This window comes from Penicillium oxalicum, chromosome II, assembly GCF_001723175.1.
Source record: "Penicillium oxalicum strain HP7-1 chromosome II, whole genome shotgun sequence".
Lineage (NCBI taxonomy): Eukaryota > Fungi > Ascomycota > Eurotiomycetes > Eurotiales > Aspergillaceae > Penicillium > Penicillium oxalicum.
The window spans coordinates 3,617,659-3,634,996 of NC_064651.1; the positions used below are offsets into that span (position 1 = coordinate 3,617,659).

Genomic DNA, 17,338 nt, shown 5'->3' on the forward strand with positions numbered 1-17,338 from the left:
AGACCTGTCACCGCCATTCTATTGCTTTGACGTGACTGATTCAATGAGGAGGTTCATCGCCAAGAGAGGCTGGATGTTAACAATCAGTTGGCAATCTCTGTACACTAGGCACAACCTGCAATCAGGATACAGCAGCATGGCTTTAGACTGGGCGGGAAAACAAAAAGAAGCTCAACGCGAATTGTGGACACCAACTGGACTAGTGACTTCTAGTGTGGATTCCCGTATTAGGTTTAGGCACCCAATATACTGTACTAGCGGGATGAGTTCCGACCGTCTCTTTTGTGCGTTTCATCTTGTCCGTCCGTTTCGTCCGTTTCGTCCGTCCGTGTCAACCTTCTGAGCGAATCTGTCCGAGCCCGAGCTCCGAAAATGGTGTCCGACGTGCCTGACTCTGACACAAAAAATGGAACCTGAGAAAGGATCAGCAAATGGCAGTTGCACACCGAGCTCAGAACCCTGTCAGTATTAGGCAATCTCACGGAGAAATCCGTGTTGGCAGTAGGCTTCCCTTTGTCCCTAACTCTCGGCCCTGGTGAACCCCCGAGCCACGCACATCCAGGCTGAGTCAGTGGTCACGGTCTGACCCAAACCGCACTGGACTCTGCGCTCTTCATCCGAACTTTAGTCCTGTGGAACTGATTGTCATTGGCGATAGGGATATGACAGTCAGATCCTGTTTTGCAATATGACTCATCGCCCAAACGTCCTATGTACACTTGTACAGTGGTCTCGATTTTCATGTACGTTTCTCTTTCGGGGGAGGCTGAGCGCTTACGTTTGGAGATTTCATCATGTGCTAGAAACCTACAGCAGCAGTACAGATAACCATCGCAGAGTCAGTCCGTCAGGTGTCCTGACTCAGTCATCACTGAGAAAGTAAAAAAACAGGGTCCAAAGCTTGTCATAGAATTGTCCATGGGAGGTTGTGAAAAAAAATATCCACTCGTTGGAGTAGGCTCTCTGGATCCAGTCACTCGACTCACTTACTACCGTACCTAATCCCCATCTGTCCCATTCCTGAGGCTTGGTCCTATGTACCCACAACCCAGTTTTAGTCTTTCTCTTTTAAAGGGGGGGGGGGGGGGTCCCATGTGGAAAAATCGAGTTTCCCTTTTGGCACGGACGCCGGAGATTTGGTGCGCTGGCTCGGGAGTCCGTAGAATGGGTAGAAGATCAATCGAAACCTCAGCCACGCAGTGATTGGCGGATCTCGATACTTGGGCTGGTGTGTTACTTCTTCCACGGGGCCACCACGAGGAGTTGACAGCCGCATCCATGGGCGAGGCTATTGTCGGCCTGAAGACAAGCCGATGACCGATGAGACTAGACCAAGATGGTTCTTTTTTTTCCCCTTTATTTTCAATCAAAGCCGAATCAAGTGAATGGGAAAAAAAAGATTGATCAGGAAAAATCAGAAAATTAAAATCCTTCATCGTCATCATTGCTGATATCTGCTGCACTTAAACCCTTCCTCTGCTCTTCTATTTTTGCTCCGATCAGAAAGCAAACAGAATGCGTCGCTGATTCACGCCGGCTTCCGTTTTAAGAGTCTCTCACCTCCCACTCACCAACACTTTCACTTTTCTCCCACAGTTTCTTCCGGAACGATCTCAGGCATCTACTTAAAACGCATCAAAAACTTTCTTTTGCCAACTGCGCAACACAATCTTATCATCACCCTTCACACCAACCATCATCCAGATCTCTCGCTCGTTGCTCCTGTCGCTTTGCCATCATGACGGCCGCCAGTAGTGTGACCGATGTGGAGGCGACGCCACAGAAAGTGACCACGGGGGTCGCGGAGAAGGATGATGCCGCCAGCCAACAAGAGCAAGAATACCCTAATTTTGCCAAGGCGATCGTCATCATCCTCGCCTTGTACCTTGCTGTCTTCCTGGTTGCGCTGGACCAGACCATCATCGGCACAGCCATCCCACGCATCACTGACCAGTTCAAGAGCATCTCGGACATTGCGTGGTATGGCAGTGCGTACTTCTTGACATCGACTGCCCTCCAGCCCTCGTATGGACGGATCTACAAGATCTTCAACGTAAGTTTTTCAACACCCCACTCATGGACTAGAGACAAGAGCCTTGCCGAATCGAGACGACACCCAGTCCAGTTGAGATGACATGCAGATGAATCGAGACATCTGGATGTTGTCTCGAACCTGAAACCAAGCACGTCTCGCGGTTCCTTTGTTTTGTTCGTTGGCAGATCCGTGCCCTGATGTCGAGCCGTTGACGTCGGACATGGATGCTATATCATCTCCACCCAGTCATGATGGCAATCAGCAGCTGACGCTATGTTATTTTTTTTATTTCTAGGTCAAATGGGCTTTCTTGGTCGCCATCACCCTCTTTGAAGTCGGCTCCTTGATCTGCGGCGTAGCTCCCACCAGCACGGCCTTGATCGTTGGGCGAGCCATCGCGGGTATCGGTGTCGCTGGTATTTTCTCGGGAGCCTTAGTGATCATCTCAATGACCGTCCCTCTTCCTAAGCGACCCTTGGTCTTTGGCATGTTCGGTCTTGTCTGGGGTGTCAGTTCGATTGCTGGCCCTCTGCTCGGAGGTGTCTTCACCGACAGTGTCTCATGGAGATGGTGCTTTTACATCAACTTGCCCATCGGTGGTCTGTCCATCGGTGTCATTGTTCTTTTCCTGCACTTACCTCCAAACAATGAATATTCCGGCGTCCCCCTCTTGACACGTATCAAGGAGTTGGATCTCATCGGTGCAAGCTTGCTGATCCCCGCCATCATCTGTCTCCTGCTGGCTCTTCAGTGGGGCGGTAACCAGTACCCGTGAAACAACTCACGCATCATCGGTCTGTTTGTTGGCTTTGGTCTCCTTGCCATCCTCTTCGCCATCTCTCAGGTCTATCTGGGTGAAAAGGCAACCCTGCCCCCTCGCATCCTAAAACAGCGCAGTGTTCTCTCGGCAGCCATCTTCGCCATGCTCTTCGGAGGCGCCTTCTTCCTGCTTGTCTACTATGTTCCCATCTTCTTCCAGAGTGTTGAAGGGTCCAGTGCAATGAAGTCAGGTATTCAGCTGTTGCCCATGATGTTGGCTACCGTCGTCTCTTCGGTCGTCATTGGTGCTGCCACAACGGCGGTGGGATACTACACTCCCTTCCTCATTGTCAGTTCAGCCATCACCGCCATCGGCACCGGCCTGATCACCACTTACGACATTGATATCTCGGCCGGAAAGTGGATCGGTTACCAGATCCTGGTCGGCGCCGGTACCGGTGCCGGCTTCCAAGTGCCCATGACTGCCGTCCAGACCGTGCTGCCGGCTGCCGACATCCCCGTCGGCACAGCCGCCGTGATGGCTGCCCAGACTCTTGGAGGAGCTCTCTTCATTGCCGTGGCTCAGTCAGTCTTCCAGAACGGTCTGATCAGTGGCATCCAAAAGTATGCCCCCACTGTGAACCCTGAAGCGATCGTGGGTGGAGGCGCCACTGCCACACGCCGGGTACTCACCGACTTGGGTCAGATCGACCAGCTGCACAACGTGATCAAGGCGTACATGAGCGGTCTGCGCAACGCATACCGGGTCAGTCTTGCACTTGCAGTGGTGGCCTTTGTGGCTAGTTTGTTCCTGGAATGGAAGAGTGTGAAGAAGGCAGGGAACAAGGGAGAGGTCGCTGTACCTGCGCTGTGATATTTTTGGTATCTGCTTTGGATGCCTTGACGACGGAAAACGAACAACCAGGTCTCTTCCACCTGCTTAATATTATTAGACAGCCAGCATTGTATACTAACTTATAATTCTCTCTCTGCTTGAAAGCATTTTATAATCATTTTTGGACCTTGAAGAATCAACGCTACCTCCCCTGATTAAATTGACAATTCACCAGTAAGATCATCTTAATGCTTGGTGGAGCGGAATCTACCTGCAAGGGTTGGCATTTTGATCCGGCCGGCCATTTTAGGGATTGACAGGCAAAGGAGCCATGCTGAACTACTGGACTTGATCGTATACTCTTTCCATTCGATATAAGGTTCATGGTTCCATCTTGGATATTTAGTAGGTTGCCTTAGCCTCCATCCCTTGGTGCATGGTAAAATCAGTCGACGAGACATCTTTGATGCCAACTGAGTGAATTTGGTCAATGGGACTTGTCTCAGCAGCCGTATCTTCACAAGCTCCACGATTTCTCCGCCGACACGTTCATTCCTGCAATAGAGCTGCTTCAAAAATCTATACTATTCGAGTTTTTCGACCATCTGTTAGAAGAAGCACGTGGGACATACACGTGAGCGGATCTTGATGAGGTCCATGCCATCTACCGGCGACGTCAAGACAAGGTTACATCGAGTCACATGGCCATTCATCAATCATCAAAGCTCAGCTCAGCCTACTGTCCATCGAGGAAAGACCACTTTTTCTTTTCTTTCGGACGTCAATCATTTCCCACCAAAGAAAGATAGCGCAGGTCAACAGGGGGTGCAAGTCAAATGCGGGGTAGACTTTTACGAACGGGAACTGAAAGGTGATGTTCTAGAGGGGCAGAATCCATGAGAATCACATCATCGATATTCTCCTCTTTTATCGTTGATTGAATGGGCAGGAATCAATAGCTGCATGCAAAGCAGAACATGAAAGCTATAGGGAATTGCGACTCGGGGGCACACACAACGGTGGAAGTGGCCCCGGTATTGTTCACGCCGCCGGAGCCTGAGCCTACACTCGAGGAGTATGAGCGGCTATTTGGAGTCGATGAGGATGCCTATGAGCAGCCTACCACAACCAGAAAGGAACTTTGGTCCTACTATCTCTACTACAATGGTGAGAATCTCTGTTCCAATACTCTGTCCAAAACCTAACAGAGCACAAATCATGGCGTGGCAATGTAGGCGACAATGGGGTTGGCCCAGGCTCTTATAGCCAAGCACTGTAAGTACCGACGAGTGAGCAGCGAAGGTTTTGATCAAAGTCCATCTTCTGAGACAGAGTGACGCAGGTTTCAATGGGCATTGAACGGGGCTGGATTTCAACCAAATACAGATCCACCACTACCTTGTACCAACTCCTCTGCATGCGTGGTACCTTGGGCTGGTGGCACTCGATCAATCTCATCGGTGATTCTGATTGCAAATGGTCTCTGCTTCACCTTCATGACAGTCATCTTTGTCTGGCTAGGGAGTGCTGCTGACTACGGGTCCTTTGGTCGATGGCTACTTCTTGTTCTGACGGTGATCTGCTGGGCGCTACAGTACGGCATGATGGCCATCCGCAATCCAAGCCAGTGGCCTGCTGCGATGGCAATCTACGTTGTTGCGTACATTTGTTATGGGTCAACACTGGTCTTCTACGCTGCCGTGTTCCCTCGTTTGGCAAAATACATGCCGAACGTACGAGAAGCACGGGAAGAAGACTTGAGGGAAGGCAAAATCGACCAAAAGGAATACGACGTGATTGAGTCACTGGAGCGCAACCACATTAGGTATTTCTCAATTGTTGGAGGAAGATTGTATCGAAAGACGAATGCTGACTGGTCCAATGATAGTAATATTTCGACTGCTCACAGCAACATTGGATACCTGCTCACGCTGGTATTGAATTTGAGCGTTCTTTTGCCGATGCAGCACAACCCATTCTCGAACAATCTGGCACTTTGCCTGACTAATTCGTGTAAGATGGATTCGACACCTCAAGCTATTCGTTGCCTACTGATCATCTCTACCAACTGCTAGATTGGGTCATCTTAGGGATATGGTGGTTCCTCTTTCAGCAGAAGCGCCCTGGACCCTCCATCCCCAGAGGCTCCAGTTACGCGACCATTGGGTTCAAGCAGATCTGGCTCGCAGTGCGCGAGATTAGGTCTCTGCCGCAAACCTTTCTCTACTTTGTCGCTTATTTCCTGCTTGCCGATGGACTGAACACCACTGGTAATTTCATTCGTCTGACATCTCATAAACTACAAGCGTTCCTAACTATTTATTCTCTCTCTTCAGGAACTCTTGTCAGCATCATCCAGAATGATCAAATTTCATTCTCATTTCTCCAATTGACATATCTGGGGATTGTCCAGGCGGCTTGCTCCATTGCCTCGACGTTCGGATTCTGGTATATTCAAAAGTACTTTAGATTCACGACAAAGTCGATGTTTCTTTTCACCAACTTTTTCACCGTCTTCATACCCTTCTGGGGCATGCTAGGACTCTGGACTCGTCGCATTGGATATCACAATACAGTAAGAAGATTCCTTGGACATCTTTTTGTCTTGAGCGTTGCACCATCTAACCTGCCATTGGGCTCTCCTCGCAGTGGGAGTTTTATTTCTACAATGTTGTATTTGGCCTCTTCCAGGCTCCCTACTACGCGGTAAGATAGCTTCTTTCCCGGGGGCTGCCTGTCTACTTGACCTCTCGGTTGACCCGCATCAGTATGCTCAAACCATGGTCTCTGAAATGATTCCGAGTGGTTACGATAACATGTTCTTTGCGCTCTTCGGGATAACCAATCGCGCGGTAAGTAAAAAAATTTGGCAGTTCTTGTATCAGCATGCTGAGTTGTGCAATGACTCTTGGCTGACAAAGAAACGATAGTCCTCAATCATTGGACCCAATGTCATCCAAGCCATTATCAACGAGACACGAAACAACTGGATGGGATTCCCTTTTCTATTCGCCATTTGCGCGACGGCAATGATTGTGATATGCTTTGTGAACGTGGAAAAGGGCCGCGAGGACTGTAAAAAGTTCACTGAACGGCGCAAAGTCGATCGGGTTGTAGCAGAGGTGGGTATCAACGCCGACACAATCGCCAAGGGCAAGGGACCAGCTGGGAATGGGAATGGGAATGAGAGGGTTGAGTCGGCAAGATCGGCAGCTCAGTTTGACGGCGATTAAGACGCATTTGAGCGTTGCGGATACACCGAAGCTGCACGCATGCCGCGGCAAAGCTTACCTACAGGACGATGCACCTTGTTGCGAGAAGGGAATGCCCGGCTACTCCTGACAGAATAAACAGGATAAATTCAAAGGCATCTTGGAAAAATTCATCGGCGAATATCTAATTTCTGCCTTCTTTACTTTTTCTCTTTTGACAAAACACCAGGAGTTTCAGCAGATCTAGAAGCTGGCTCGAAACATGCCTTCAAAGCCACAAAATGGTCCAGTTATTGACCCCGATCTTGCGTTTGTCCTCGCTGTTCTACACGGCCCACGTCCTTTTGCTGTTGACTGGTTTCTTTCTTGCGCCGATTCCTTCCATCAACTTTCTCCCGCCACGAAGGACCGAATCTCGTTGTGGCCCAGACACAAAGACCCGAGACAATCAAGAAAAAGGCACTGATCGTACTGAACCATCCCACCCCAATTGCTTGCACCGCAGGTAGAACCGTCCCCGAGCCCAAGGCAGCAAACACGTATCTGAACATATAATTCCCCGCCACCACCTCGGCACTCCGACCGGTGGACTGCATCACATCCAGACAGTAGGTGTTCAAACTAGGGAAACAAAACAGCTGTCCCACGCCCTGCAGAAACATCACCAGCACGGGGACAGGAATCCCCCCCACAGCTTTCTCGACCGTCCACCCGTAGACGAGAATACACCCAGGAATCAAAAGCGTGATGAACAGCAGACAGGATTTGAGACGGTCTTCGGGGATACGAACTCCACCGCGCTTGCGGATCCATTTCTTCACCACATGATCTGCCCATCGACCACCCACAAAGGTGCCCATCAGGTATCCGCATCCGGGCGCGATGTAAAATAGTCCAGATTGAATAGGACTGGTCAGTTGGAACCGTGGGTTAAGCACGTATCGGATCGGCGTGAGCAGGGAGTACTGGTTCCATACTAGAGCGCCGGCGGCCAGGCCCGCGAAGAACAGATTCGGGTATGAGAAGAGTAGGACACCTACTCTGAATGGGTTCACTTGCTGAGAAAGGGATTTGGCCTTGCCGTAGGGGCTCTTGGAGACAAGCTCGGATTTATCGAGACGGGGGTAAGTCTCTGGGAAAAAAAAGTAGACCAGCAGCGTGCCGCATCCGCCGAGGGCTGTTTGAAGCCAAAAGACCGCTCGCCATGATCGAAAGGTGACAATGACGCCCTGGTATAATGAGATGAATCTTGGTCAGTTTTTTTGCTCCTTTGCTTTTTCTTTTCTGCTGCAGGGGGAATTATGGGCATGACGGGACTACTGCAAGGGAATCATACGCCGATGAAGGGACCAAAGGCCGGTCCGATCAAAGTGCCCGACAGAAACCATCCCAAGGCGGTTGCACGAGCTCGCGGTTCATAGACATCGCCAATGGCCGAGCTTCCCACGACCAAGAAGGATGTTCCTTGGAACGCTGTCAAGACCCGGAAGATAAAATAAGCCGGGAGATTCGGTGCCAAAGCCGTGCCAATACTAAAGGCGAAGAAGAGAAAAGCACTAGCCAGAAATATCTAGCAAGACCACCACAAGAAGTGATTAGCAAGGAGTCACAAGGGACGTTCAAAAAACAATTAAAAGAAAAAAAAAACTGCTAATCAAGTAATCAACGGACATATGGTTCAGAAGGGCATAAGAAGAGGACTCAACTCACTGGCCTTCGCCCAAAGACTTGACTGAACGGACCCCAAAAAGGAGCAGAGACTCCCATGAATGTCAAATAGAGCGCATTGCTGGCGTTGATCACGCTCCCCGAGGTCTGGAAAGTATCCGCCACCTCTGGTATACCCGACAAGATCGACGTGGAAGAGATGGGGGCCAGAAACGAGCAAAAGGACAAGATGAAGACGATGAGTCTCTTCCGGGCCGGCGAGAAACGGAGATACTGCTCGGCATCTACCTCGTGGAATTCGTCGTTGTTGATGGGCATGTCATGATGCGATATATGACTCTCGACAATGTGAAGTTGCTCTTTGACGGCGGGCGATTCGCTTTGCATGTTCAAGCTCGGACTGATCTGGGTCGGTCTGACCTGGGAGATTTCCTGGGTACTGTCGAGAGAGATGCTCGATGGTGAAGGCGACATGGTTGTCGGGCCCATACTTTGTGACAGGGTTTCAAGAATGAAAGGGTAAAGGGAAGTCGGCTTGAGAAGAGCTGTACACAAGTGTGAATGGGATTTGAGTGAGATTTAAAAAGACAAACATGACCGACTGGTCATGGAACGACAGATTGGTCTCTGCTGGTTCTCGGCGTCTTCCCGAGAAGCCATTCGAGACCCAGAAAGGCTTATTCAGGGCTCTACAAAAATGGGTGAAAAACGACGGCCAGGGGAAAAAGAATTTGCAAAGAAGGAAATGTGTTCTTGTACTATTTTCAGAGCGTAGCTCAACAATTGACAAGAATAAGAATAGTTCTTGAAGGAGGGGAAAAACAAAAGTAGGAATAAATCCAAGGAAATCAGGCTCGGTGAAATTCATCGTTGGCCGAGGATCGACAAACTCGGCGTTGTTGGCGATATCAGTGTAAGATGACATGGAATATCTTGGCGATAGTCCAGTGATAATTATGCAGGTTGCATGAAGTTAGTCCCTATCTATTGTCACTCCAAACATATTCTTTTGTCCTTTGAGGTCTGTTGTTTTTATTATCTTTCTGATCATTCTGATGGTTCATCACTAGAGTGACCTCGGAATGAAGACCGTGGGTAACACGCGTGGAGTCGGTGGTTGTCTCAGCCGACTACCCGAACGGGCAAGAAACGCGGAAAAGAATCCGAGGATGCGTTTGCACAGTACACGGCAGCTGAATGGGTTGTACCGGTAATTGCGCTGGTGGCTAGTAGTAAGTAGTATTCAGAGTAGGTATCGGTGAATGCTATATGATTACGGGATATTTTGTCCGGAAACTCCAAGAGTAGTCAAACAATGGCCTTGATGTTCATTCATCTTATGCGCAAAGCGTACTTGGCTTCAGAACACAAGGCACAGGGCATGAAAAAGGTACTGATAGGCCTATGTCCACTATACTAATAGCTTCAACATTAGTGATAGGCTATGATAGACAGGTAGATCTCACTCATTTGTTTATTTCTATTCAAGCCTGCATATGGTACGCTGCACATGCACAGACAAAGCTCCGGTTACGAGACAGCTACCCATGCATGAGTACCTGAATTATGGTTGCAGTGATCCATAGCCGGACAGTCGAAAATGGATATCCATCCGTGGGGGAGAATGAGTACAGTTCCCAGTCAGATAGGCGTAAGAAAAGAGATTTATTACTATCTGGAACCGATTTGATGCACCGAGGCCTGGTGGAGGAATACCTGCTGATACGCTCAGGCAGTCTACTGTTCGACGTACTCGCCTAATATACCCTTGAACTGGTCTATTCAACGGACAGCTAGAGCAATAATCATAATGTTTCACGGCGGTCCATGATTAGGATATTTGCTTGCATTTCTTTCAGAGCTTTCACAAATTTCCATCGAATGAGAATAGAGTCATGTCATGCGTGGCTGCTGTTCCCGATCGAAATCCCGGCTTCCTCTACACGAGAACGAGTCCGAGCCCCGCGCCTCAGCCACATTGCGAGGCCCGCCACCACCACCTCGATCTTGGATGGTCAAGTTGGGGTCGGTTGGTGGACATTGGACACTGGGCACTCAGAGCCAGGATCTGGGCGAGATCATCGGTCCAGCAACGTTTGGGCAACCTCGTAAGAGTGCGAGAGGATGAGAGAGGGGGAGAAGTGCCCGTGATACAGATTCCCCTGGCGCCCATGACGTTATTCCAATCCACTCTGACCGCCCTCCCCCCACCAAATCGATCGGTGACGCTAGTCGACACTGCTATTATCGTCCCCAGTCTTTCTCCTGTTATCTCTGCACTGGGAAAGACAAAAAAAAATAATAACGCAGCTTCCACTCTCCATTTTCTTCCCTGTGTATACTTCTGCTCTTTCCCTTGTTCCATCACCGTACATTCCACCCGAAACAATGTCGTCCAAGAAAGAACCTCAGAGCCAGGTCCCCCCTCAGAGCAAGGGCTCGTGGTCGAGTTTCCTCAAGGTAGGCAAATAACAAACATCAAAGTCTCCACTCGATCTGGGTGATGATGCAGACGGCTTAAACTAACATGGTGTGAATCGTTGTCATAGTCTATTGCTTCTTTCAACGGCGATCTGTCTTCCTTGACCGCACCCCCCTTCATCCTCTCCACCACCTCACTGACCGAGTACTCGGCCTACTGGGCCGAACACCCCTCCGTCTTTGTCGCCCCGCCAAAGAGGCCGATCCGGAGAAGCGCGCCCTCCTCGTCCTCAAGTGGTTCCTCACCACCCTCCACCAGCAGTATTGCAGTCGAAGCGAGAAGCTGGGCAGTGAGAAGAAGCCGTTGAACCCGTTCCTGGGTGAACTCTTCATTGGCAAGTGGCTTGCAAGCCCCGACTCGGATGTGGGTGAAACCACTTTGATCAGTGAGCAAGTGAGGTAAGTCTGCGTACAGGAGTGGCCATTGTCAAGCAGTCCAGACTTCGAGGTCGAGTGGTGATTGACACCTATCTTGTTTAGTCACCACCCGCCTGTCACGGCCTATGCGATTCAAAACCAGAAGCACGGCGTCGAGGTAAGTCATCACCCCTCATAGATTCTGCCGAATGCTCTCCCCAGAGAAAAATGAACCATGTCTCACAAAAAGTCTCTGGATAGCTGCAAGGATACAATGCTCAGAAAGCGTCCTTTTCAAGTACCATCCAAGTGAAGCAGATTGGACACGCCCAATACACCATCACTCCACCCGGCTCCAGCGAGAAGGAGAAGTATCTCATCACCCTCCCAAGCCTCCACATCGAGTCCCTCATCTACGGAACTCCATTCGTGGAGTTGGAGAAGTCGACCAAGATCGCCAGCAGCACTGGCTACATCGCCAAGATCGACTACTCGGGCAAGGGCTGGTTGAGCGGCAAAAAGAACACCTTTACTGCCAGCCTGTACAAGGCCAGCGAGGGAGAGAAGAAGCCTCTCTACGTTGTGGAGGGACAGTGGTCTGATGCCTTCACGATCAAGAACGCTCGCACTAAAGAAGTGGTCGATCGCTGGGTGGTCAAGGAGAATGAGACAACTCCCCTGACCCTGGCGCCTCTCGAACAGCAAGATTTGTGGGAGAGTCGTCGCGCCTGGGCCGATGTCGCCGAAAACATCAAAAAGGGCGACATGGATGCCGTCTCCGGGTACAAATCTCGTATCGAAAACGCCCAACGTGAGTTGCGCCGTGCGGAAAAGGCCGAGGGTCGCGAGTGGGAACGTCGGTTCTTCAACCGCATCGACGAAAAGGACGATGATCCCCTGTTCCAGCAAGTGGCGAACTCTGTTGATCTCGCTGGCCAGCTCGAGGCAGACAAGACCGGTGGCGTTTGGCGCTTTGACCCAAACCGCGCCGCGGCTGCCCAGCCACCCTATCACAAGGTTGGAAGCGAAGGCTTGGGACTGTCTCAGTGAGCAAAGAGAAAGAAGAGAAGAAAAGAAACACATCAGATCTGTTGGTCTTGCGAGAACCGAGAATTAGACTTGATTGACACGTCTTTGAAAGACAGACAGACAGAGAGAGAGAGAGCGCGCGCGCAAGTGCAAGATAAACTTTCTCTTCTCGTTTATTCCCGGAGGGAGTAATCATTTCCGCTTGGGATTTCACATTGATGGAGGCATTCTGGGCTCCCGTTGCTGCTCCTGTGCACTGGTCTAGTGACTACCATGGTACACCTGATTTCGACTGTAAATAGTTTTTGTTCTAACATATGCCGTGCGGACTCATGTATTTTCTTCGCACAGCACTCTCGGATGCTGTTGCGACATCTAATTAAATGACACCGACGTCTTGACTTGCTCATGTGCTTCAACACTGGTCGAATCATACATCATACCGGACATGATACACGGAGCGGGATCCGAGGTGGTGGTTTGTCTTGTCTAGAGAATAAGGGAAAACCTTTCACTGTAACTTGAATATCAAAAAATGCCTCCACCTTCCGCAGTCCCATGCATCAACTTTAGGGTTATCAATCTCTAGGTCCTAGAATCGGGTTCAACATCAGGGCACGCACTGCACAGACGGGATTGGAAGCTGGCCAGTTTCTGGAAGTTTTCGCTAATTGGTGGGACTGGAACATTTTCCTGCTGTCTTCATCTTGGGGGGGGGGGGAAGTAATCTCCAATTGAAGTGATATTCGATCCAAGATTTGCGCTGCAGACATTGAAGGATTACATTGATCTTCCAAGTTGGCATAAATGCGTAACTCATTGCTTTTTTTTTGAACTCGTGGGCTCCATGACTCACTCTCATGAGACCTTTACGGGGAGCGCCCGTTGAAGATTATCCCACGCCTAGCCAGAGACCACGACAGTACAAAAAAGAAGGGAAGACAGATAATTGGCACACAGACAAGACACCAGCAACGACTCGTTATTTTTTTTGGGGCCCGCGAGGGAAACAGAAATCAAGGGTTAAGTCAAAAGAGCTAGGAGAGAGAGAGAGGAGGCACACAACCGACATCATGTCGAGGCAGGAATTCGTAGATTTAATACAGGCTACATCAAGTGTAGTGGGAGCCAAAGAAGGAGATCGGAGACAGGACAAAGAGATGGGTAAACCTTTGTTAGAAGATGAGAGCAAAACACGGAGGAAAATATAAAGTTGAAAAAGACCAGAAAAGACGTGAAGAGACACAAAGACTGAATATTCCCAGACCCGACCCAAGAGCTCCCAGAAGCGAGAAGAGATTACACAGATGTTGAAAAGAGAAAATGGGATGAGAAAGTTTTGCAAGAGTCGTTTCCATCGTTCACTCGTACCAGACTCGGGGAAAAATGGGATAGGTGACGGCAAGGTCTTATCCCGTTCCTGGAGAAGCGAAACGCAGAGCGGAAAGAAACGCCAAGGTGCTTTGTCTGCTTTCTCACTTCATCCGCAGATGCAACGCCATATGTGTTTTGTAGGTGATAAGAGAGGCGGGAAGACGGAAAGCCATCAGATGACGAGAAGGAGCTTCATGGCTCTAGTGGCCATAGTTGCCACCCCAGCCCCCGTTACCACGACCGGTGTTGCCGTAGTAGTTGCTGAAACCGGCGCCGTAGTTATTGTACGCGGTCTGCTGCTGGTGACTCTGAGATGCGCCACCCTGGTGGCCACCGAGACCACCCAGCCCTCCGTATTGGGGGTTCAGCTGAGGGTAGCCACCGAAGCCTTGCTGGCCTTGTTGACCCTGCAGAGGAGGCAAACCGGTTTGGTTCTGAGTCTGACCAGGGGTGTTGGTGGCAGAGCCAGGGCGGTTAGCCTGGGCCAGAGACGGGGAAGGCCCGCCGGTCTTGGACGCATCGAAGGCCTTGCTGTCCTCAGAGGTCACGGGAGGCTGCTGTGAGACGGGAGGAGTTTGGCCAAAGCCAGCCTGGGACCGGCCAAAGACATCCGACATTCCGCTGCTGAAAGCATTGGAGCCGGCGGCAGTCTGCTGATTATCAGGCTGGACCGAGCCAGCGCGGCCGTAGACCGAATCACGGCCGGGAGTGCTCTGGTTGAAGCTGGCGGCGGCAGCATTGGCGGGAGAGGAGGCATGATCGTAGGAGAACCCGTGGGGCTGGCCATACATACCGCCCTTTCCGGCGGCGGCAGTGGCACCGCCATAGGGGCCATATTGACTACCGTAGCCATACTGAGATGTGTGAGGCATGCCGTAGTGTTGTTGCTCGTCATAGCGACGGGCATCATCGTAAGGGCGGCCGGAACGCCCGTAGGCTGCACCAGCATGCTGACCCATCTGGTTCATGTAGGAAGCGTAATGAGGGTTGGAGTAGTAAGGGTACCCATAGCCGTAGCCGTGTGCACTTTGTTGACCAGGCATGTGCTGAGCAGCAGGGGTCTGAGTCGCACCAGGCATGGTAGGGTTGGGGGTGTTGTGTCCACTGTTGGTGGCTTCAACGGGCCCGTACCGTCCGGCAGGTTGGGTTGTGGGGATCTGAGGTTGGGCTTCAGCAGCAGAAACACCGCCAAATCCAGCACCGCGCGGGCCAGCACCGGCGTCCTGGGTCTGTCCATAGCTACCATAGTAGTTGTATGGGAAACGCTGCTGGTCAACAGCGTAGAAGGGGGAGTATTCGCTGCCGCTGGTGGCAGTGGGCTGCACAGGAGCCTGGTTGGCGAATGGTTCTTGAATTTGCGGCTGGGGCTGACCGACTTGGTGAGTAAAAGGATCGAAAGGCTTTTGCGCTTCCGAGGAGTAGCGAGCAAAGTCGTTGAAAGAGTCAGTGGAACCCTGGGGAACTGGGGGGAGACCAGGGGCAGGGCGTGTTTCCACGGCCCCCTGGGTGACGGGAGGAAGAGAAGCACGAGGAGCAACAGGGGAATGCTGAGGAGGCTGAGCGCGGGTCTCAGCTTCCTCACGATTCTCATCGATATCAACAGCATCGCCGTTCAGGCCCATGCTGCCGAATTGCACAGCAGCGCGGTCGACTGCGTGATTGCCGGGCATGACGACGGCCTGTTGTTGTTCCATGACTCGTCGCTGGAAACCAGGAGCACGAGTGCTGTGCTTCAGGGCGGAGCCAGGAAGGGCGCTAGGGGTAGAGCGCGACGGGGTAGCAGTAGCTGCGGTGGCAGAGTCAAAGGCGCTGCCGACAGTGCTGGCAGCAGTTGCAGTGGGGGCTGGGCCAGAGGCATCAGGGATCTGCTCAAGGTTGGTCTCAGTCAAATCGTCCTTGGTAGGCTTTGATTGCGCCTGGGGAATCACAGGAACAGTGATCTCGGCAGGCTTAGAGACGGGGGTCTTTTGTGCAGGCGCAGGAACGGCGGCAGGGACGGCGGCAGGGACGGCCACAGGAACAGGCGCGGGCGCAGGTGCAGCAGCAGCGGCGGGAGGAGCAGGCTCAGGCTCCTCTGGCTTCTCGGTCTGGGGTTGTTCGGCTTGCTCAGGCTCAGGCGCAGCTTCGGGAGCAGGAGCAGGGGCAGCAGTGGGAGCGGGAGCGGGAGCAGACTCGGGAGCCTTCTTTGGCTGCGGCGGAGGTGTAGGTTTCGCGAAAAGGCTCGCCCAGCCCTTCTTTGTGCCTTCAGGGACTGCGGGAGCTTTGGGCTCGACAGGCTCGGGTGCAGAAGCTGTGGGCTCGCTCTCGATGTCTCCCCAGGTTGGTGCCACAGAGGGCTCGGTTGCAGAGGGGGCATCAGTTGTAGCACCTGGACCTGAAGCGTGGGATCCGTTGGCAACTTGGGCACCTGCCCGTCCACCACGACCACCGCGACCACGGTCCCCGCGGGCACGTCCACGACCTTCAAACCCACCACGACCACGGCCTCCACGGTGCGAAGCTGAAGGGGACTCGGTCGAGTTGTTCTGAACGTCCTTGGGCTTGGGTCGGGTTCTGTCGACTGTCTTCTTCTTGACCTCACCCCACTGCGACACATTGCCTGTGACACAGGAAAGGAACATGTCAGCGTACAAGTTTTCAATCATGCCTGTTGAGTTCTAACAACTCTCATGGCGGTATTCAGTGGGGTACTGAGATGTAAAGATTGATTGTACCTTCGGTAATGCGCTCAATGGCCTCCTCGATCTCACCATTGGAGTCTTCCAGAGCGAACACGAGGTCTTCGTCTTTCCAGTCGGGGAACAGCTCCTTCAGAGTGGGCAAGGCGTCCGAATATTTCTTCTTCATTTGGCCAATTTCACCTTCATCGAATGGAGCAGAGTCTGAGCTGTCGTTTGCGGCTCTGTTGCTTCCAACGCGGCCACCTCTGGAGCTATAACCACCACGGCCACCGCGGGTGGATACTCTGCCACGGGCAGAAGACCGGCTCTGAACTTCAGACATTGTATCAAATGGGTGTGTGAGATGAAAGAAATGGAAAGAGGACGATTGAGAGAGGAGAGGGCGTCGCAAGGGATTCGTGGAAGTGAAGGAAGGATTCGAATTGAGGATGAGTCGAGATGCAACCTCGCAGAAGAGGAACAGCACCAGGACCACGGAGGGCGGGTCAAAAGTAGTCCAGAGACACCGAAGCAAACAAGATCAGGGATCTGTGGAGAGGAAGTGGGACGTGTTGGCAAAGAGAAGGAGGGGAGGTGAGGAACAGCAATAGTATGGAGAAGGTAAAAGCTAAAGGTTCTGATGTGTTGCTCGCAGTCACAGCTGGTCTTGGCGCTGCCCGGCTTTTAGCGAGTGGCGCCTATTGGGTCGCGCTGGCTCGCGACTGCCTATTGCCCGCAGTCTTATTCTTTCTTAGAACTACAAGTCTTCGACGGAGAAGTGATGAATTACTGCCTGATTGGGGCTCTGGTTTAGAAGTTTTACAGCAGAGGATTGTCTATCGACCAGAAGTGTCTGTGTCAAATCAGAGACTGACTCTTTCGCACTCACCTGATCTCCTCGTCATCCATTTCGGGCGCACTCGCCTTG

The 17,338-nt window shown here is 51.6% G+C and overlaps 6 protein-coding genes across 6 annotated transcripts; 4 read left to right on the top strand and 2 right to left on the bottom strand.

The window, feature by feature from the left end:
* Nucleotides 1-1,738: 1,738 nt before the first annotated feature.
* On the top strand, nt 1,739-2,810 carry POX_b03115 (Efflux pump aflT; the record flags this gene model as incomplete). Its single annotated transcript, XM_050112019.1, has 2 exons — nt 1,739-2,053; nt 2,331-2,810. 2 exons carry the CDS (start codon nt 1,739-1,741, stop codon nt 2,808-2,810), a joined length of 795 nt encoding a protein of 264 aa, XP_049972365.1.
* Nucleotides 2,811-2,957: 147 nt separating this feature from the next.
* On the top strand, nt 2,958-3,668 carry POX_b03116 (Efflux pump roqT; the record flags this gene model as incomplete). The annotated part of the gene is made up of 1 exon (XM_050112020.1): nt 2,958-3,668. One exon carries the CDS (start codon nt 2,958-2,960, stop codon nt 3,666-3,668), a length of 711 nt encoding a protein of 236 aa, XP_049972366.1.
* A 938-nt stretch (nt 3,669-4,606) lies between these two features.
* POX_b03117 (uncharacterized protein) lies at nt 4,607-6,862 on the top strand (the record flags this gene model as incomplete). Its single annotated transcript, XM_050112021.1, has 9 exons — nt 4,607-4,796; nt 4,865-4,904; nt 4,972-5,454; nt 5,518-5,642; nt 5,705-5,899; nt 5,966-6,204; nt 6,279-6,335; nt 6,398-6,481; nt 6,560-6,862. The coding sequence occupies 9 exons, from the start codon at nt 4,607-4,609 to the stop codon at nt 6,860-6,862; spliced, it is 1,716 nt and encodes a 571-aa protein (XP_049972367.1).
* Nucleotides 6,863-7,131: 269 nt separating this feature from the next.
* On the bottom strand, nt 7,132-8,998 carry POX_b03118 (uncharacterized protein; the record flags this gene model as incomplete). Its single annotated transcript, XM_050112022.1, has 3 exons — nt 7,132-8,070; nt 8,178-8,411; nt 8,552-8,998. 3 exons carry the CDS (start codon nt 8,996-8,998, stop codon nt 7,132-7,134), a joined length of 1,620 nt encoding a protein of 539 aa, XP_049972368.1.
* Nucleotides 8,999-10,520: 1,522 nt separating this feature from the next.
* Nucleotides 10,521-12,397, top strand: POX_b03119 (Oxysterol-binding protein; the record flags this gene model as incomplete). Its single annotated transcript, XM_050112023.1, has 4 exons — nt 10,521-10,617; nt 11,059-11,389; nt 11,471-11,525; nt 11,609-12,397. 4 exons carry the CDS (start codon nt 10,521-10,523, stop codon nt 12,395-12,397), a joined length of 1,272 nt encoding a protein of 423 aa, XP_049972369.1.
* Nucleotides 12,398-13,950: 1,553 nt separating this feature from the next.
* Nucleotides 13,951-16,753, bottom strand: POX_b03120 (uncharacterized protein; the record flags this gene model as incomplete). Its single annotated transcript, XM_050112024.1, has 2 exons — nt 13,951-16,397; nt 16,465-16,753. 2 exons carry the CDS (start codon nt 16,751-16,753, stop codon nt 13,951-13,953), a joined length of 2,736 nt encoding a protein of 911 aa, XP_049972370.1.
* Nucleotides 16,754-17,338: the final 585 nt, after the last annotated feature.